At 46.4% G+C, this 22733-nt stretch overlaps 1 protein-coding gene across 2 annotated transcripts in view; it reads left to right on the plus strand.

Annotated features, from left to right (window-relative positions):
• LOC144792346 (clustered mitochondria protein homolog) overlaps positions 1-22733 on the plus strand; it is a 487620-nt gene that overhangs the window by 319906 nt on the left and 144981 nt on the right. For both annotated transcript variants that reach the window (XM_078667308.1, XM_078667307.1), the window contains exons 7-8: positions 1208-1333; positions 11786-11933. In XM_078667308.1, the coding sequence (XP_078523434.1) occupies positions 1208-1333; positions 11786-11933 (274 nt within the window). The remainder of the gene's footprint in view (positions 1-1207; positions 1334-11785; positions 11934-22733) is intronic.

Consider the following 22733-nt stretch of genomic DNA (forward strand, 5'->3'; position numbering starts at 1 on the left):
AGGTTTATGACTGTCTGAAGTACTTATGCCTGTTCCAAAGGTCTGCAGGTTATGAATGACTATTACACTGATGTTAGACTTAATACAAGAATGCTAATGCCTTGGGTGTCAAATGTACACCCGTTAATATAAACAGAAAGTATGACCCTTGGAACAGTGACCTTTCCCAGACTCAACTTCATCAATGAAGAAGGACAAGAAAAATATGGCCACAACTTTTCAGTAGATGGTGGTGACCTCTTTAGCTTCACAATAGACGCTAGGTCCAAGGGCCTTATTCAGAGTGTTGCGGAAGGGATATATTATAAGTGTCAACAGTTACAGTGCACTTCTAATACGGCGGACTGACTGGTAGTGGCTAGCTAAATGAGTGCAGAACAGTGCAAATAGAACATTTACCTAGATAGCACTGTGCAAACAACTGCACCTTTCAAACGAAACACCACTGAACATTTAACTCAACAAAGTAAACAGAATGATGCATACACATCCAGCACAGCTGAGATGTTCCATATGGTTGGGTATAACTGAACTAACATCAGTACCAACCCTACAATAAACAATCACAGTACACATGACTCTGCATAACACACGTACATCCACCACAGTTCAGAGATACCTTATGGGTGAACCTCACCAAGGTCACAGATAAAATCTACACTTCATAAAACTACATGCCTCCTCATGACAACATGTAAAGCATTACTCCAACATCCACTCAACAGCCCATAGCTGCTCTAGTGTTAAGGGATATTGTGGATCCTAACAGGACACCACACTCTCTATTACCGCAGACTTATACTTCAACATAGCAGTCCACCAACATAGCAGTCCACCAAAAGGGCACATTCCTAAATTAATAAAGATTGTCTCTACAACCACTAGACAACACTAACCACTACTATACACATATCACCAAACATTGACAATGATCGCTTGCAGATTATATGTAGAATCTTTTCTTTATGCTGCTTTTGCACATTGACTCACACCTAGTGAGCTGTCCATATTCAACAACAACAAGGAAAGTTAACCAACTACCAAGGAGAGGAGAGGAGATATGGTCAGTAGCATCTCTCCTATGACCAGCCTGTCAGCTGTACCCTACACTGTCAGCAGGGGTAATTGCTGGCATTTCATAATAAATCAGCTAACTTAGAAGATGTTTGTTTCATGAGCCCTCACTGGTACTTTGCTTTTGTTATAGGTCAACTGCAGATACATTTAATCCTAAACCAGCAAGCCCCAGCCATCTGAGCCACAGTCTTGTGGAGCTATTTAATCAAATTAGTCCTGCCTTCAAGAAAAACTTTGCAGTGCTGCAGAAGAAAAGGTAAGTGTTGGCCATTGTGTCAGTTGTAAGTTAATAATATCAACTCTGTAAATCTTTAAAGTTACAGCATCTCTCATGTGAGTGATAATCGCAGATCATTCCAGAAAATAATAAATTAGGATTCGTGCCAACTGGCTGTCCAATGGTCGGGCTTTAGTTTATGGAAATTGCACAACAAAGCTCCTGACCACCCTATTGCCTGGCCTGGACTCCAGTGTTACGGCACTCTCCGCCTCCAGCCCCCTGTGATGAATATGACTTTTTCGATTCAGAGCTGCACCTACTGTGTTGACTATCCCACTTGGCATCCTCTTCCTTCTTCATGCCCACAAACTCGCCTTGTAGTGATTATGATACTAATAATAATAATTTAATAATAAATACACAGACATATGAACCTAAACACAATACAATCCCTCAAAGATTCCAGGTTCATAGCGTTGAAGTCTTGATTGGCTACCTTGCACAAAGGTACAGTATCAATCCAGTGCCTGAAATTAATACAAGAATTGATGGTGCTCACTTCTTACTGTGCCTACATCCTTTTGCTGTGTGCCATTGCTCATGATTAATGCCAAACCTCTCCTGTTGGATAGTATGATATTCTATTTACACATGATTATTCACAAATGTTCACATAGGAAACATCAGTGTAGTAAGTTGTCCTAATGGTATAAAATATTATTTCCCAATCCTTTGTTTCTGCTTCTATTCTGTCTACTATTGACAGTGCTTACTTTTGGCTTTTTGTTATCGGTGGGCATCAGATGCAGGGTTGACAAAGCACCTGAAAAAGTGAGATAAAGAGACACAAAGTGTAGGGTGATGAGCTGTGTTGGTATTCAGCATCCTCTGCATTTAGCCAAGGTGACAGTGGGCTCCTAAGAAAAGGTTTGTGCACCTGCAATTATGTTTTTTCCAAATTAAGGACTGGGTAGTTAATCATTCTGAAAATGAGAGGGAGAAGCAGACCTTCCACTTAATTGCTACCAAGCAATTGTTAGAATTCATTTTGCTTGTCAGTTGCAGATATAAGAGAAATAGCCCTTAGATTAGCTTAGATTGCATTTAGGGGGTCGCAGGTTAGTGGACGAGGGAAACTCAGAGATCCAATTTCGATTGTGCTGTTTAATAGGCAATTAATTCTTATTTTCTTGTTTTAAGGACTCCCTTTTTATTTGTAATTGTGTGTTTTAAGGTCAAGCACTTTGCTTGATAACCGTTTCAGTCTAATGAAGTGTTGCATAAAAATGCAATATTTAACAAGCTCATTTGAATGTGTAATAATTGTGCCCCAAGGCAATTCCGTTTTTCACATGATCTAACATTAGCTCTTATAAATAATATTAAGAAGATGAAGAAAAGAAGAATATGATTATTATTGCTATTATTAATAATAATCACAATAATAGTGCTATATCTACTACTACTACTACTATATCATGGCTAATATTAGCTCAAAAAGTAAAACAAATTAGGTAAGCAAAACATCTTGCAAGTTACTGAGTGATTAAGAGAATCCCTTCGAACATTTTCAATCATTTTCAAGAACATGGTTTGACTTCAGACATGACTTCATCCTTCCATCCTCTCAAGCCTTATAGAGACACTTCTCTTTTATCTGATGTTCTGCTTTACCTTTCAGGGTGGTTTTCCATGGCTTTTGATGTACGTACACCTAGTGTACTTCTAGTGTGATTTAAACGTCTGCAGCCCCGTAGATTCACACAAAGTGAAATATCAACCAGCCCAACGCCATGAGCCATCTTAGTGAAGAACAGCCTCTACAGCCAGAAGATCACCCCACCTGTCATCATCAATCAACTTTATTTCGGTTCGAAAAACCATAAAAGTATACTATAGCAAACATCTCAATAAAATACATAACAGATAAAAGAAATACACAGTTTATTGAGATACATCTTTGTAGTAAAATTAATATCATAAAGCATCTATGTACAAAATAGAGCACAAAATACATCTACACAAGAAGGCAATTCCATACAGACAAATACACCATTCATTGGAGCAAATAATTTAAAAATAGTTACGAGCATGTTACATCTGTTTATGATAGAGCAATACCTCCATGCTAAACAGAATCCAGTAAGGCAAAAACCTTAGAAAGAATCTAAAGATGACCTTTAGGAGGGTCCGCTATGCCAACCATGATGTCTAGCAGTGTACACTGGTTCGGGGATACTAGGTTTCTACTTTCAGCTGGTAAACATAAAGTGCATTAAGTAAAAATGTTTAAGACATCAATTAATGCAGCTTTTCTTCAGGTAAAATTGCCATAAAAACCATACTAGCATATAACACTGGATAAAATTACCCAGAATTATTTTCAATTATTTGCAACTCATTGTTTTATGATATAAAAAAAGGACTACTAACTCTAAGGGCCAGATGTACCATCCTACCAATTTCCGACTCGCAAATTGTGTTGTTTTGCAACTCGCAATTCGCAAATTGGAATGTGTCTCAGACACTGTTTGCGATTACTAATGGGGTCGCATATTGCATGCCTCATTAATATTCATGAGGCAGGTGCAATTTGCGACCCCAGTAGGAATGGCTAGCACTCCCAGCAATGGTGGCCTTCTGGGGTCAGCAGACCACCATGTCTGTGACTGCTTTTTTAAATAAAGCAGTTTTTTAAAAAAAAATGCAGCTCATTTTCCCTACAGGAAATCAGGCTGCATTTAAAAAAGAAAAATGAAACATTTATTTTTCATTTTTTAATGGCAGGCAGTGGTCCCTTGGACGCCTGCCTGCTCTTAAAACATATTTTTGCATCCATTCACAAAGGGGAAGGGGTCCCCTGGGGACCCCATCCCAATTGCGAGGGGCTTACCACCTACTTGAAGTAGGTGGTAAGCCCTACAATCAATCGTGAACTGTCTGTTTTCAAAATTCTTAGATCCTCTGAAAATGTTCTAATCCTCAAAACTAGACACATTGGTTTTACCCATTTCCTTCTTATAACCGCATATCCCGGGCAGAAAAAATGTGTGCAATATTTTCTTCGGCATTCAATGAACATAAAGTGCATTTGGTTTCTCTCCCTGCTGTTTGACCAGGCGACCATTTGGCTATGATTGAGTTAATCTGAAGAGTCTTAAATCGAAACTTCATGAAAAGGGGTTTTGCTAATTGGGGTTGGATTTCAACTAGATAAGGTTCAAAACTTGGCAATGGATTAAAGCTTAGAAACTGCTTAGTGAGTCTTCCCATTCTACAATCAAGATGGACCTTATCCGCTGTAAATTCCCAAAAGATGCACTTTAGTTCTTTCTTAGAGTATGCAGTCAGTGAACTAGGGTCAGTCCAAAAACTACTCAGGCCCAGCTCAAAAAACCAGTTTCGCACATGGCAGAACCAAGGAAAGGTGAGCTGGCCGTCAAGTTCCAGTAGCTACTTCAATCCTTGCCTACAGGGATTTAGTTCTTCTGTTACCCAGATTCTTATCCAGTATACTAGGGGTCTAGATGCTAGATGTTCCAGTCTCTTAATAACAGTATCATGAAACAGTGGGATCAAATCCCGCCTGTCTCCTGTGGCACTGGTCGTGCCCGGAAGCGAACAACAGAATCATGAATAATATGAGCCTTCTCACATTGTCACTGTTGGGCAACGGGCAGACACTCTGGGGCTGATTACTATGGCAGGCTGCCGTCGTGGCGGTCCGCCTGCGGACAGGCCCTTGGTCCGACAGCCGGATTACAATACCAGCAGTCAGACCCACAGTGATCGAGAGGAAGACTGCCACTCCCACCAGGATCACTGATCCCGAGGGGCGCTGAGGCAAACACAACTGTCATGATTATGATATCCCTTTCCCACAGCCTTTTCATGGCAGGAAGACCGCCATGAAAGGCTGTCGTGAATTGATTTTAGGGGCACCAAATAGGGTACTCGTCTTTCTTGGGCCACTGTATAGTGGCCCTCAGGCACATGCAGTGCCCCGAAGCACCTTCGTGCACCATATGGCCCTTTTCACGATGGTTTGTGCTGCAGTCCTTTTACTGGGCCACAGCACAAGCGGCCATGAAAAGGAGCACTTTGCAACTGACACACTGTCACACTGTAATGTGATGGTCGGACTGGCTCCTGCTTGTTGGGTGGTCTCCTTACCGCTGCAGTAGCAGACGGTGGTCTGGACACCCGCTATCGTAATGAGGGCCTATATTTGCATGGGGTTGAGCACCTTCTGATTCCACACCCATGACTTCCCTATGCTTTCAGCAAATGCTGAATCAACGTTTGCAGAGGAAGTATCTATGTATGTATATGACATTTCTATAGTGCAAACCTAGCCAAAGGGCAACAGAGCTCTGTAGGAAGTAAGAACACTGCCTGGCATAAGACCTCCTTTTGCTAGTCTTATACTGAGCTGTAGTTGCAGGGCACATTAACATGTCTCCCCAAGATTTGCCGCTGTTTGCTGGGAAAGCAGTGAATAAAACCACTGATCGGGAGAGGGCCACAGAGGCCACATCTTTAGAGGCTATGTGAAGAATGTCACTTCTGTACCGCTGAAGCTCTCAGTTGAGACATTTATGTCTGGGGAAATGCTGGGCAGTTGGTATAATCATCAGTTAACTAGTATGTAGAGCCCAAAGAACTGGCATGCTTTGTGTTTACATCAGCACAGTTATTTTGCCTAATTTCACCTCACCATTTTTCTTTCCCTGCATATATCTCCTCTCTCCCCTCACCTAATCTTCCTGTTCACACTTCTTACTTCTTTTCTTCACCTTCTTCCCCTTGACCCTGCCCTTTCATTACCTTCACCCTGTCTCCATTCCCCCTCCTGTTATTTCCATTTCTTCTCCTCACTGCCCAAACATAATCACTGTTCGCTCACTTCCTCTCCTCCTTTCTTTACCCTTACTTTCATCATGATTGCCTTTATCCTGTTCTCCCTGCCTCCCCTTCTTCATCTACTCACTTTGAAAGCATTCCCTTGCTCTCTGCTACCATGCCTTCCATCATCTCTTTTTCCCTACCCATTTCTCATCGGTCTGCCCTCTGTTCCTCTCGCTTCCTTCATGTTCTCTCCATTATTCCACATTTCCCCTTTATTCATCTTTCACCAGCTTCTCTGCCTTTCACCTCACCTTCTCTCTCTTCCCTGAGTGTATTCCTTTCTCTCTCTTGACCTCCTTTCCCTATCTCTCTTCTATGTCTTCCTCCCTTCCGCACACATTCTTTGCTTTTCCACATCTATGTATCCTCAGATAATCCTTTTTGAATAATTTCATTTTCTTCTCAGCCTCTCTTCCATTTCATCCTGTCTTTCATCTAATTCTTTCCTCAATCTCCCCTTCTTTTCTTGTACTTACCGCTTCACTTCCCCCCAACCCCATTCTCTTCCCTCTCCAGCTATCACTCTACATATTGTCTAACACTTTAGATCATCATGGAAACAAAAGTTTCCAAATAAACATTACATGTAACTGGGGAGATATGTGCTGCACTCCATAAATAGCATTTCTTTATGTGAGGTATTTACCTGGTGCGATAAATGCCTTCCGTTCCAAATTTTTCTGGGAAAATAGAAAATTATAGGCAGAATCATGTTTACCACACCAATCTCTGCTTGTGGTGGATTTATCCTACATATTTTTCTATGATAAATTGTGGCGGTTTTGACCTGTCAAACGAAAATTGCAAGGATGCGGTGTTTAACTCAAAACACTGAATTAAGATCCATGCCTACTCTCCTATTTGTAGAGGGATTGGAAAGTTCCTCTACTCGTACATTCAAGGCCTTTGGCTACTATTCTTTTTCTTTTTTTTCTTTTTTTTTTGTCCTCATCATGCAAAGTTTCGGATAGTAGAGTGTGGTAGCAATTTAACCACCAAAAGAGGGCCTTTCTGGCTAACTATACCTATCATGGCCCTTCTCCGGCACTAGGATCACTCCTTAATCTTCGTGGGGGTATCCTTCCGACTTATTAGGCATCTCTTAAGCAGTTTGCCCACTCCATTCACAGGCTATACTCTGAACCCACTACTCAAAACTATTAATGCGCTTAATCATTGGACCTCATAGTTTGCTCAATCATGGTTTCTTATGCTCTTTCCGCCAAGTACTGTTCCCAATTATTCCAAAACTCCAGCCTTTTACTATGTGGCCCGCTTTATCTAACTCATTTATTTATTCTAATAACTGAATTTGGCCATTCTTCTACTGTAGGGGGAAGGGGGTTTACCCATTTTATACAGAGTTCACGTCTGGCTGCTAACACCATCATAAATAGCAAATTTCTAAGCCTTTTATTAAGGCAAGAAACCCCCGTATCGTCTAGTTTCACCCCAAAAAGTATCCAATGGGCGCTCAACTGTATTTCTTGTTTGAGGACCTTGGAGAGGATCTTACCTACATTGTCCCAATAAGATCGGAGGTGCGGGCACTGCCAAAACAAATGGATGTCGTCCACTCTTTCTTCACTGCATTTGGGGCAACTCCTTATTCTCCTTTTGTTGATTTTCAATAACCTCTTGGGTGTCCAATACGCTCTATGCAGAGTAAACAAGAAGTTTTCTAAACAACACATTAGAAGCTTATAACCTGGGCAATACTTTCTCAAGAGCAGTTAGAGCCATATACAGCTCTCCAACTTCATGTGTGTTGGTTAACGGGTCCCTGACAGAGAGAATACATATAAAAAGAGGTACTAGGCAGGGGTGCCCGTTATCTCCGATACTATTTAATCTTTATATCGAGCCACTGGCTTGTGCCTTAAGATCCAACCCACACATATCTCCTTTTATCTGCAGGAAATGGGAAAAGAAAGTCGCGCATTACGCTGACGACTTAATGATCTACACAAACAACTTGACAGGCTCTCTTCCCGAAATAATAGGTACATTACAGCAGTTTGGAAACCTATCAGGCTACCAAATTAACCAACAAAAGACAGGGATAATGTGTTGGAATACTCAGCCTAATTACCCTTTAGAAAAACTGCAAATCAGATACTTAGGGATCTTAATTGTGAAGGAGATCAATAAGATTGCTCAGATAAACCTTAATGAGGTTTAGTCCGAGGTCAAAAAATTATTTAATGCTTGGAGCTCTCCCCTCTGTCATTTATAGGTCGCTCCAATCTGGTCAAGATGATGATCTTACCTAAATGTACTTACCTCTTCAACTCGATACCATTAGAGTTTAAAAAAGATTCGATAGCCAAAATACAGGGCGAAATCAATAGCGTTATTTGGGCCTCCATTGGAGCCAGAATCTCATGGAAGAAGCTGAGAAGGAAACAGGAACATGGAGGGATAGCTAGCCCAGACCTTCTCCAATATTATAGAACGTTCCATTTTAAGAACATTAGAGTGTTGTTTAAAACACTCAATTGTTTTCCAGCCTATATGCAAGCAATGACAGGTCCAGAAGGGGACTATTTTCTGTACAAATTCGGTCACACAAAATATTTCAAGAAGATTAAACTGAAAATCTTGGGTACAGCCATTCCACTATGGGTCCAGATAAGACGCCTATGGAAGATCCCCTATTATAGTTGCTACGCCCCAATTTGGGATTCACCTGGCACGCCCGAATGCTTAAAGGATGTGCTATCAGTTCCACTGAAAGAAAACGGAATAGTGGAATGGGGACAAGTATTAACTGGACCTAATATTATTGACTGGGAAAATTTGTAGACTTAACAAGCGGAAGCTTGTCAAAATTTAAGTACTACCAGCTGGCAAGCTGGGCTAATACCCTAGGAAAAGAAGGGCCAGGAAACTTAGAATTAGAGGCCAAGATCCAACAAAGATTTGAGAAGAAAGAAGTAGCCTTTTGGTACTGGGAGCTTACCATACTAAACAAGATATGGGGAAGGTGCTGCCGTCGCTGGATGTCAAAGCCTTATGGCAAGTATCTGTGGCTGCATGCGGGCATGTGATTAAATCCGCACCCTTTGGCTACTATTCTTCCTCATAACGTTGTTCCCTATTCTGTTACTGCCAGCAATCATCTATGTAGATTTTCATAGTCATAATTGTTTTTGGTTGAATTGTATAGAATTTAATGTTAAATTGGTAAATACTTGTACATTTTTTCGAGAGATTTGCAGCATTTATAACAGTTGCACAAATCACTAAATTTAAACAATAGATGTGATCATCAAATGTAAGAAGTTTTTAAAGCCCTGCTAGACCAAATAATAATGACAATATAAAAACATTAATTGTAATAAAATGACAACAAACACAACAGCGGTAATAATTACATCCCTAATAATAACAACACCACATTTCTAAATACTAATGATTTTCTTCAATAATTTTTCATAACAATAATAATGATTTTACATAAATGCCCTCAGAACCTGGGGGACCTGTGCATTTAGTGAGAAATATTAGTAATTTGCAACTGACTAGAGCACAGTTTTAGATGTATGAAAAGGTAAGACAAGTTATCAAGATTAAATAAGTTGCTTATAGTGCACCTACATATCTGCATCGGCTGTGCAACTTGAAACATTTTTCCAGACTCCACCTACCGCCCGAAAATATGTACTGTTCGCGAGGTGTTCACAGCAGTTGAATGACAATGTATCTATTTCCATTTGTACCTTCTGTTTCGAAAAGGCTCTTGCGCTTAACAGAACTGGCAAGAATACAAAAAGTGCCTTCCAGGCATTGTGAGTGACTCATAAATCAAATTACCTGGGACATCATTGTTTTGTATGTCTTCCCTCGGGCTAATACTCCACTACTTCCTCGAAAATAATTCAGATTTACCACAAATTACTCAATTTGAACAATAGATGTGATCATCAAATGTAAAAAGCTTTAAAACCCTGCTAGACCAAATAATAATGCCAATATAAAAACATTAAGTGTAATAAAATGACAACAAACACAACAGCGGTAATAATTACATCCCTAATAATAACAACACCACATTTCTAAATACTAATGATTTTCTTCAATCATTTTTCCATAACAATAATAATGATTTTACATAAATGCCCTCAAAACTTGGTGGACCTGTGCATTTAGTGAGAAATAATAGTAATTTGCAACTGACTAGAGCACAGTTTTAGAAGTATGAAAAGGTAAGACAAGTTATCAAGATTAAATAAGTTGCTTATAGTGCACCTACATATCTGCATCGGCTGTGCAACTTGAAACATTTTTCCAGACTCCACCTGCCGCCCGAAAATATGTACTGTTCGCGAGGTGTTCACAGCAGTTGAATGATAATATATATATTTCCATGTGTTCCTTCTGTTTCGAAAAGGCTCTTGCTCTTAACAGAACTGGCAAGAATACAAAAAGTGCCTTCCAGGCATTGTGAGTGACTCATAAATCAAATTATCTGGGACATCATTGTTGTGTATGTCTTCCCTCGGACTAATACTCCACTGTTTGCTCGAAAATAATTCAGATTTACCAGAAGAAAGTGTACATCTCCTCACTTAGAGAGCACTTTATGTGCTGGCGACTTGAGGCATGCAAAATATCACATTAGAAAAGTTTCATGGTAGTCCTTTGCATGCTGATAGGAAAAAAACGCCAAGATGGTCTCTGTTTGCAGTTATTTCTCAACTCTGAATTTATTTAGTTTTGCAGACGGAATACTAATTACAAATGTGGCGCATATTCTGTCCACCATATTGCATGTGCTGTGATATATTTGTAATACTACAGACAGGTCATAAACCACGTTTGCGGCAGAGTATCCTGTCTGGCAAACTCTAAATATGGCCCTTAGTCAGGCGACAAGATGTATCACATACATTGAATCACTTTAAACTGAAAGCTCTGGAGATAGATTTCCTTGAATACATATCAGGTTTGTAATAGTTCCACAGCAACAAAGTGATGGATTGGACAACAGATACATGACACACATGTGTGCACACATTAATTAGATCCATGTAGCAAAATGAGTTACATTATTTCAGAGCATACTGGTCCCTAAAAAAAGTGGCATTCTATATGATTCAGTCATGTGGCATGTTTAACATAGAAAGAATTCGAATGGATCAACTGCATGGATTGTTTTTCCCTGAGGTATTAACAAGAACAATTTACACAAAGTTTGAGTTGTAAATATGCAGCTTTCCTGTGTGCAACCTGGACAAGGGGTGTTTTGGTTGATTACTAAGCAAAGAGGTCTCAAACATCATTTTCCTAACTAAAAAAGTGAAAAAAAGCCATATGGAATAAGTTAGGCATTTGAAAAATTGTAGGTGACTAGAAGAGAGTTCAGAGGTGAATGCTATGAGTCAAAGTGGGGAAAAGGTGTAACAAGAAAACGTGAGAAGAGTTTCATTACTATTGAAGATTCACCTGAATGCATTACTGTTTGACTCCAGTGTGATGTTTGAATGCTGGTCTGTGCTACCTGCTGGTATCATCACAAGCGTTGTAAGATTTTTACCATGATACGTTGTGTTCTGTCTTGTTTATCAAAAAACACAGAGTTCATCGTCATCCACTTGAGAGAATTGCTACTCCATTTCAGTTCTATAGCTGGACTGCTCCTTGCACAAATCACTTCATTGACTGCGTAAGAGCCGAAGATGCCTACACGTCACGAATGGGCTATGAAGAGCACATCCCTGGTCAGGTACTTCGCAGAATATGCTTGTTTTACACTGAGAGGCTATTCACAAATAAGCCACCCAGGGCACATTTTTATATAAAATGTCAGATAGTCAAGACATTTAACAACTTAATGCTGTGATCTGTCAGCACTTTGCACACCTAAGTGGTTCTGCTCAGCAATGCCTCCTTTGGAGATCAATAGGAGTTTGATTAATAATCATCAATTATTGATCATCTTTGAAGATTAGTTCAGGGATGGTCAAGTAGAGTGACTGTCCGCACAGAAAGTGAATAACAGTGGTACTTATTCTACCCTGCCCAAAACCTAAAAACAATGAAGCAGTATTTGGCCATCAGTACAAAACACACACACACACTGAGGATTACATCTGAGCCCACCATTGGAAGCAAGGGACACGTGGCTTAATGGGGAGGTGTTGGAATCAGGCTTCTGTGACCTATTTAATCAGTTGTACAAACATCGTGCTGGTGGCAGAGGTTGCTTCACTCGGAAACAATTTTCCTCACTATAAGGTAGACGGGTGCAGGTGACAACCAGCCAGGGTCAGCTCGCAGAGGTAACGCTGTGGGGCGTAGAGGCAGGGTGGGTGAGGGGCTGGGTGGGTGGGGTAGTGGAGTCCGACATACGAAGGCAGGTATTTATTTATTTACGTTCACCTTTGCCGTCGTATGTCAGACTCCACTACCCCCCACCCAGCCCCTCCCCGCCTCACTGCCCCACAGCGTTACCTCTGTGAGCCACCACTGCAACCAGTGATGCCCCCACACCACTAAATTGGAGTTTCGGACCTCCCTTCCTGGCTGGCACAAACTATATGCTTGTGAGACTGGGTAGTGGGAGAGAGAAGTTAAAGGGAACATGGGGAAAAGTAGATGAATTGGAGCAAGTGCCCAGGAATGGGGTATGAGTGTTAGTTGGACCATTGTGTAGATAGAAGTGTATGCTGTCTAAGGTACATTGGAAATAATATTCTGTGGTAGCTTCCATAATGGAAACTGTGTAACTAGGTGGTACATTTAACATTTGGGAACTTGCCAATGGATGCTAACTACCATGTTGATATGTTGATAACTGTGCAGTAGGGGCGAACTATGGCACTTGGCACTTATTCAAACTGCAATATGTGCTATGCAAGGCATCACATAGACGCCAGTCTGTACTAACTGGAACATGACATAAACTCTGTGATGGTCCTGAACTAACGTAGTCTTGTGAACTGTAATGTACTCTGATTGGGGATTTATGCAACCGTGTAATGAGTGTTACTGGGATATACTCAGAAAGTAATACACTGTGTGCATGCTGATGCATTAATATATACTTCTGTAGTAGCGGATCTCTGTGTATAGTCATAATCTAGTGAATAGTCCCGCTCATGTGCGTGGACCCCGGCAATCAAAAATAATCTCTTAAGTTGTCAAAAAATGCAGAACTGCAAAGACACTTAAGAGAGAATTTAAAGACATATAATGCAACCTATATCCACAGGCTACACTGTCCAGTACTTCAACTACAAATTCCACCAAATACAACCACACAAACAGGACAGCCTGCCCAGTTTCTTCTACAGAAAAACTTGCCTCTACCAGTAAAAGCCTCTGGAATGATATAGAGGAAGGCATGGACAGACAAGCCCCATAGGCTGCCATTATGTGGCTTAAATAGGATACTGTGCCTTTAAGAGAACTTTCCAGAACTTCTCCCAGTATCCCAGAATGCACTGCAGGTCCCTTTTACTTTCAGTTCTTTTTTCCGGCTCCTGTTAACAGGACCCTGGTGCATTGAGCTCTCCCTTTTTCAAGGGTTTATTGAAATTTTGTGCACTTTTTTGCCTAAAAGTGTTTCAGTTTGTGTACTTCGTGTTTCCCTTCACTCCTGTGTGTTTGTTCAGGCTTTTTAGGGCTCTAAAATGCCTGCTTTATTCAACAAGTGCCCAGCATATGGAAGGAAGAAGGCCAAGACTGATCCACACGATGTCTGCATCCACCGTCTCCCTGAAGCACATGTCCCTGAAGATTGTGACATCTGCCAGACCTTTTCATCAAGGACCCTGAGGGGCAGGCTGAAGATTAGGCTTCAAGGCCTAGAGGAGAGACGGCTGCAGGCTGCAGGTGGGTCTGGGCAGGCTGGGAAGGCTCCCTCTGCCTCTGATGAGGCCTCTGGGGGGCTCCCCAGAGGCAGGAAACCCAGCAAACGGTCCCGGTCTCCGTCGACGTCGATTGCTTCGACGACGACGTGGAGAGGGATGACGACGGTGTGTTCCCCATCTCCCCGGGGCTCCGGGTCGAGACGGTGTTAGAAGTCAACGTCGAAAGGCCTGGGTAGGCCGCCGTCGAAGTCACCGTCGACGGCGTCTTCGTCGTCGTCGTCGACGTTAGCGTCGAGACATCGACGTCAAAGAAGGACTGACAGGGACCGGCTGTCGGGTTAGTAACCAATATTCCACGGGAGCGAAGAAGAATCCCCACACCTCCAAGGCACAGAAGCAAGAACGTGAAATGAGACACACACTCCTGTCTACTGTCCTCTAAAAGTATGAGGGAATTTACCCTAGGAGTGTCCACCACTCTCCTCATACGAGGGGGGGGTTAAGCAGGGTACAGCAGGAATAGTCGTAGGTGGATGTCCAAGCTAGAAAACAAAATATGCAATACACATAGATCATTCCTTCACTAACCTTTAAGCAGGAATCATTGACATGCGTGATTATACAAGTGTGCTTACCCCCAATTGTAGTTTAGGCAGGTTTTCTCGAGGAGTTCAATAAATGGTTGCCAATATGATGAGCCACGCGTAGTGGGGCATAGAACCCTCGAGGGACATACACACCAGACCAACTCACAAAAATAAATAAAAAATATATGGGGACTGTGAGGAGCACCGGCCGGCTGCCGAGGGCTAAAACAGCGGAGCAGTGCACACACACACGAGGTGAGACACCCGGCCCTCAAGGGACACGAAGGCGGAGCGCTCACACTCTCAGGAAGGGTTTCAACAAACAAAGAAACTCGCCAGGTATTTCAATCATACAAGCGAAGCCAGAAACAAGATACGTGCAAAAGAACGCCCGCTAAATGCGTGAGTAAAGCAAGGGAGGTCGCGAGCAACTCTCGCGTAGAATATCAAGAAATGCCGTAGCTCGGCTGAGAACACTCTCACTCACGAACATCCATCCAGGAATAGAAGGGACCAGGGAATGAAGGTTCAAAAGCTGAGTAAAGTCCAAAGGTACACGGAGACTCAGCAAGACGCCGCCAAACCTCGCGCCAGGAATCAGGAAGTGAAAGGTGGGGGCGTGGTACCGGAACAGTAAGCCAAGCAAAGGCTCCGTTCTGCCGTGCCTCTTTTCACTGGTTAGGGAGCGTCTCCAAAGAGCCGGTTGGTGGGGAGTAGGGACCGGGTAAAAAGAGCATAGCTCCATAACCTCGCATGTCAATGCTATCGAGTCCTAACACCGGCGCTCGCCGTCGAAGCGACACCGCCGGTCGCCGTCGAGTGATCGGTCGGCGTCGAGGGGCTCCTCGACGTCGAGGACCTCGGGCAAACGGTCGGCGCCGAGGAGGCATCGACGCTCAGCATCGAGGACTGCACGCTCGACGTTGCGGAAGCGAAGGTCGGCGTCGAGGAAGAAGCGCTCGAGGCTTTCCAGCGCTCCTAAGCGGCGCAGAAGGATTTCTGACGCCAGAAGTCACGCTGGGTCGGGTGGAGGACGCCAGAGACGGCGGTCACCTACTGGAGGGGCTGAGTCGCAGTCCCCTCCCCCGAAGAAGTCGCCGGGCTTGGTGTACTCGCTGGTTTATACATCACCTCGGCCTAAGACCCCTCCTCCTCCTTTGCCTCGAGAGGATCCTCCCATGAATCCTCCTCTTCCGCCACTGCCTCCCGCAGGGCAACCACCACCGCCACTTCCGCCACATGGGCCTGCTCCTCGGTCGGAGATGCCTTTTCCTCCTCCGAGGTCGGTGTCTCTGCCTCCGCTACCTACGCCGCCTAAGGGGACTCCAAAACCTCTACCCCAGGATAGGCCAAGGAAGTCGCCTCCACAGAGGCCTGCGGAGCGTCCACGTACTGGAAGATCGCGATCTCGCTCCAGGAGAAGGGAACGATCGCGCAACAGGTCAACCACACAGTCGAGACGACGCCACAGGAGACGCAGGTCTCGCTCACAGACGAGGTCCTCGGGGACCAGGGACTATTCTCCGACGTTGTCGGAGTCACCGGGGACAAGGGTGTCACCGGTTGACGATCTGGTGTCCTTCCATGATGTCCTTTTACGAGGTGCAGCGAAGTTGGGCATTTCATTGACAGTGCCCACGCCCAAGACATCAGTAATACTCGAAACGCTTCACCAGAAACATCTGTCTCGGCCCTTACTACCGCTGGTACCGGGCCTGGTGGAGCCAGCCATGGACCTTTTTCTCACCCCGGCGGTGACTAAGGCGGTCCCCTCGAGACTGCAGAAGAAATACCGGGTTCCCGACTCGGATCCGGCTTTTCTAAGGGTGGAACCCCCTCCAGACTCTGTGATAGTGACGGCGGCTCGGAAGCAGCACGCCACCACTCCGTCATCGACAGTCCCACCAGATAAGGAATCTAGATGGCTGGATTCTGCTGGGAGGAAGGATTGTGGGACATCGGCGACTTCCATGAAGACTGCGAGTGCCACGGCCCTGTTGGGGCGGTATGACCGAGCCCTCTGGGAATCTCTCCAGCAGTTTGTGGAACTCCTGCCTCGCGACAAGAGAGAAGATTTCCAGGAGGGGTTGAATGAGGGGATGCTGGTGGCGAATCAGGTCATCAGTGCTGCAGCCGATTCTTCCTTACTGGCGGCGCATGGCTTCTGCCATGGGAATAACCAGTGAAGACATGCTTAGCTCCGCCTCACGTCACTAAAACCTGACGCACAACAAAGGGTTGCCAATCTACCATTCTCCGGCGAAACCCTGTTTGGAAAACACGCCGATGATGAAATAGCCCGCATGAAGGCGGAGGCCGAAACGCTCACGGCGGTGGGCCTGGAAAAACCCAAGGATACCAAGAAATCGTACCGCCCGTTCCAGAGAAAGTTCGGTGGACAGGGCAGAGGGCGTGGCCAGGCTTCGGGACAGCAACAGCAGCAACAACAGCAGCAGTTCCGAAGGCCGTTCCAGAAGCGCCAGAGAGGAAGAGGCGGGCAACAGTCGGCAACAGCGACTAAAGGCCCGGCCGGGTCTAGGCCCTGAGCGCTTACTTCCCCTTCATCCGTTACCCACTCCGGTGGGGGGAAGCGTTCCATTTTTTCTGGCAGAGTGGAGAAAAATTACCCAGGACACGTGGGTGCTGAATATTGTTTGCAATGGATACCGTCTTCGGTTCACCAGCCCGCCTCCAGCAATTCCACCGGTCAGCTCGCAGTTTCAGCTGCGCGAGCTCCAGGCGGAGGCCGATATCCTGCTAAGGAAAAGGGCGATAGAAGACGTACCTCTGTCTCAAAGAGAAAGAGGTCTGTACTCCCGGTTCTTCCTGGTTCACAAGAAGGACAAGAACGAGTTCAGGCCCATTCTGGACTTGCGACAGGCAAACAAGTGGATTTGCAGAGAAAAGTTTGCATGCTGTCGTTGCATCAGATTTATCATCAGTTGCAACAGGGGGACTGGCTATGTGCTATAGACCTACAAGATGCGTACTTCCATGTGCCCATTGCACACAAACACAGGAAGTTCCTGCTATTCCAAGTCGGCGCCAATCATTATCAATACACAGTACTGCCATTCGGACTGAAGTCTGCGCCGAGAACATTCTCGAAGTGCATGGCGGTGGTAGCAGCGCACCTGAGAAAGAACAAGGTGTTCGTCTATCCGTACCTGGACTATTGGTTGATCAAGGCCTCCTCCTTCTCGGAAGCGCAAGCCCACTTCCAGAAGACGTGCGTTCTCTTGAACAAACTGGGGTTGCACATCAACATGTCCAAGTCTGTCCCGACTCCGGTCCAGTGCATACAGTACCTGGGAGCCTCCATCAATACGCTGTCAGCAAGCGTGTCTCCTTCGGAGGAGAGACGGTTATCACTCCTTCGGAAGGCTCAGGCTCTTATGACCACTCCATCTACAACAGTGAGGACGGTGTCTTCTCTACTGGGATCGATGGCCTCTTGTATCTTCCTGATGCCACACGCACGGCTGCACATGAGACCATTGCAGGAGTGCTTGGAGGACCAGTGGGATCAGAGGAAAGGATCTTGGGACGACAAGATAAGACTGTCACTGCATGCTCTGCAGTCTCTGAAGTGGTGGTGTTCGGCGGAGAATCTCCTCAGAGGGGTCCCTTTCCACAAGGATATTCCCACTCAGACTGTCGTGACGGATGCTTCTCTCCAAGGATGGGGGGCGTACTCCTGAGAGTTACAGATTCAGGGAACATGGTCCCCGATGGAGGCCACGTGTCACATCAATTTCCTGGAACTCAGAGCTGTTCACTTGGCACTGAAGGCCTTTCATCCGTCCTTTCAGACCAACTCGCTGCTTGTACAGACTGACAATACGACCACGATGTATTACCTCAACAAGCAGGGGGGTTCGAGATCGTGCACCCTGTCGGAGGAGGCGCAGGCGATCTGGCATTGGCTTCTGGCCAGAGGACTGACGATAACGGCTACCCATCTGCCAGGTGTGCTAAATGTTCAGGCGGACGCACTGAGCAGACTGCTCCAGGAAAACCACGAATGGGTCATAAACGACGAAGTACTAGGAGAAGTCTTCGCAAGGTGCGGGACTCCAGACGTAGATCTGTTCGCCACAGCCGAAAACAGCAAATGCCGAGACTTCGCCTCCAGGTACTACCAGCGGGGGACACTGGGGAATGCGTTATGGATCGACTGGTCGAACAGCTTTCTGTACGCTTTTCCACCCATTCCCCTGATTCCGGAGGTACTCATCAAGCTGGTAATATTACTATGTAACATTGAAAACCTTAGATGTTTGTGCTACAGTAATGAGTAAGAAATCATGGCTATCATCATTTTGCCAGGTTTACTTACACGTGCCCTGCCCATCGATATAACCTATCGTTAAAAAAGCATGGAATGCATGTCTTTTGGTAGCTTATTTGCAACATTAAACACAAGTTTTAGGTTTCTAGTTCGACAGATGCTTTTGGGTATGTTCAGTTCATTTGATAAGGGGTCATACATTTTATGAAATATTGAATAATTCTGGAGAAATAGAAGATAAAAATTACATCTCTAAGACACCTGTCGAAGTTTAATGTGCATGTTGTATTTATTTTTAAACCTTGTACTATGAATTGTATTATCTTTAGCCATGACATGGTCTAGAGAAGGGGTCTCCAACCTTTTCTGTAGTAAGAGTACGTATGTTCAATGGCATTTGTTCATAGCTACTAATATTAGTATTGTACTAGTAATCACATAAGTTGATACTAATTTAGTGGCCACCATATGCAAGATTTTGACCCTGCTCGCAGGCAGGTCGCTCCCCACGCCACCACACAGCCGCCAGCTGCCTCGTACCTGCTCCCTGCCGCACGCCTGTTTTCCCACAATTTCCTGCTCCTTCCCGCCGCTGCGTCCCTGAAGCCCTGCCCCCTGCTCCCCATTGGCCACCCCGCTCCCGGCTCCCAGCTGCTCCTCCCTCCCTATCCCCCTCTTATGGAGGCAGCGCCAAAGGCAAGCCCGTCTGCGCCCGTCTGTGCCTGGACCGCGCCCAGCAACAGAACCCCTGGACCCCGCAAACCCCACAACACCAGACTCCGCTACGACGCCAGCACTCTTTACGCACTCAACGCCGGCCGAAACCACACCTGCTTCCAAGCCGCCCCGAAACGGATTCACGGACCTTTCTCCTGCCACAGAGCCACCAAACCTCCAAGGACTGGACCCAACCACCTCCGCTGCATACTCCTCAACACCCGCTCCACACGCAAACACGCCGTCGAGCTCTGGGATCTGCTCGACACCTCTGCCCCAGACGTGGCCTTCCTGACCGAGACCTGGTGGAACGACTCCTCGGCACCCGACATCGCCATAGCAATCCCGGACAGCTACAAGATCACCCGCAGGGATCGCGCCAACGGAATCGGAGGAGGAATAGCCATCGTCCACAAGTCCACCCTCAAGGTCGCCACCCACGCAGACGACACCCTCAACACCGCCAAGCACCTGCACTTCCGGATCCACACCAACCCCCAACACCACCCTCAGAGGACTACTCATCTACAGACCCCCCGAGTTCAATTCAGTGACTCCATCGCCGACCTCGCCTGCACCCACGCACTCGCCTCCACAGACTACATCCTCCTCGGGGACCTGAATTTCCATCTCGAGAACAACAACAACGTCAACTCCGCCACCCTGATCGCCAACCTTGCCAACCTCTGCCTCAGACAACTCGGCACCGCACCCACCCACGCCGCTGGCCACACGCTGGACCCTGTCTTCTCCACAGGCACCCACGTCACCTTTGACCACACCATCGAACTCCACTGGACCGACCACCGCTGCATCCATTTCACCTTCAATAAACCAACCACGCACCACCGCACCAAACAGCTACCTCGCCGCGGCTGGAGCAAAGTCACCGAAGACCAGCTGATCACCACCCTCGCCCAAAACCCACACACCGACCCCACCAACCCAGAAACCGCAGCCTGCAACCTCAGACAGTGGATCAACGACTGCGCCAACACCCTCGCCCCACTCAAGAAACCCTCCACAAGCTGCAGACCTCCAAACGCACATGCCGGAAACTGGAGAAGATATGGCTCCACAAACGCACTCCGGACAACCATGCAGTCCACAAGGACGCCACACGCAGACATCCCCACCTCATCAGATTAGCCAAGAGATCCTCCTTCAAAGACTGCCTCGATAACAACGCACAAGACAGCAAAGAGCTTTTCAGCATCGTAAAGGAACTCTCCAACCCCAGCGCCAACGCCAACGACATACCGCCCTCACAACAACTGTGCAACTCACTGGCCATCTTCTTCCAACGCAAGATCGCTGACATCCATGACAGCTTCAACACCATGACCGCCCCGACTACACCAGACCCCACCTCCCCTGTGAATACCACCAACACCAACCGCTGACCTCCTGGTCCAACGTCAACGACGACGAGATACGCAAGGTCATGAACTCCATCCACTCAGGATCTCCGTCAGACCTGTGCCCACACCACGTATTCAACAAAGCAGGGCTGCCATCGCACCCCAACTACGGAAAGTCATCAACATCTCCTTCGAAACAGCGACATTCCCGGAAAGCTGGAAACACACTGAAATCACACCCTCCTCAAGAAGCCCAAGGCAGACCCCAAGGTCCTCAAGAACTTCCGGCCCATCTCCCTGCTCCCGTTCCCGGCAAAGGTCATCGAGAAAATCATAAACATGCAACTGGCCCACCACCTGGAAGACAACAACATCTTGGACCCATCCCAGGCCGGGCTCAGACATAACCACAGCACCAAGACATCCCTCAATGGCGCCACAGACGACATCAGGCGCCAGCTAGACAACGGCGAAACATCAGCCCTCATCCTCCTGGACCTGTGAGCCGCCTTCGACGCGGTCTGCCATCGTACTCTAAAGACACGCCTCCTAGAAGCCGGAATCCAAGAGAAGGCCCTTGACTGGACCACGTCCTTCCTCTCCAGCAGAACCCAGAGCGTCCGCCTCCCGCCCTTCCGATCCGAGGCCACTGACATCATCTGCGGCGTCCCCCAGGGCTCATCCCTCAGCCCGACGCTGTTCAACATCTACATGGCCACCTCGCACAAATGGCCCGCCAACACGACCTCAATATCATCTCCTACACTGACGACACCCAGCTCATCCTCACCCTCACCAAGGACCCGCACACCGCCAAAACCAACCTCCACGAGGGAATGAAGGCCGTCGCCGACTGGATGAGGAATAGCCGTCTGAAGCTGAACTCGGACAAGACGGAGGTACTCATCCTCGGACCCACCCCCTCAGCCAGGGACGACTCCTGGTGGCCGATTACACTGGGAACAGCACCGACACCCACCGACCATGCACGCAACCTAGGATTCATCCTCGACTCCTCCCTCTCCATGTCTAAACAGGTCAACGCCGTCTCCTCCTCCTGCTACAACACCCTCTGCATGCTCCGCAGGATCTACAAGTGGATCCCGACCGAAAGAAAAAGAACGGTGACACAGTCCCTCGTCAGCAGCAGACTGGACTACAGCAACGCACTCTACGCAGGAATCCCAGCCAAACACCTATGACTACTACAACGCATCCAAAACGCCTCCGCCCGACTGATCGTCAACGCCCCCCACCGCCACCACATCACCCCCCACCTGAGAGACCTCCACTCGCTCCCCGTCGACAAGAGGATCACCTTCAAGCTTCTCACCCACGCACACAAAGCACTCCACAACGCCGGACCAGCCTACCTGAACAGCAGACTCAGCTTCTACACCCCCACCCATCAGCTCCGCTCCACCAGTCTCGCCCTCGCCGCTGTTCCCCGCATCCAACGAACAACCTCCGGCAGCAGATCCTTCTCCTACCTCGCCGCCAAGAACTGGAACACCCTCCATACCCACCTACGGCAGACCCAAGACCTACTCGCCTTCAGAAGACTCCTCAAGACCTGGCTCTTCGAGCAGTAGCGGCATCCCCTCCCCTCAGCGCCTTGAGACCCTCATGAGTAAGTAGCGCGCTTTACAAGTACTCTGATTGATTGATTGATTGATTGATTGATTACGAGCAGTGCATCAGGAATGGTTGCCAGGGCAATGTTTATCAATTTGGACTTCCTCTGTATTGGTAATA

This window comes from Lissotriton helveticus, chromosome 11 (genome assembly GCF_964261635.1).
Source record: "Lissotriton helveticus chromosome 11, aLisHel1.1, whole genome shotgun sequence".
NCBI lineage: Eukaryota > Metazoa > Chordata > Amphibia > Caudata > Salamandridae > Lissotriton > Lissotriton helveticus.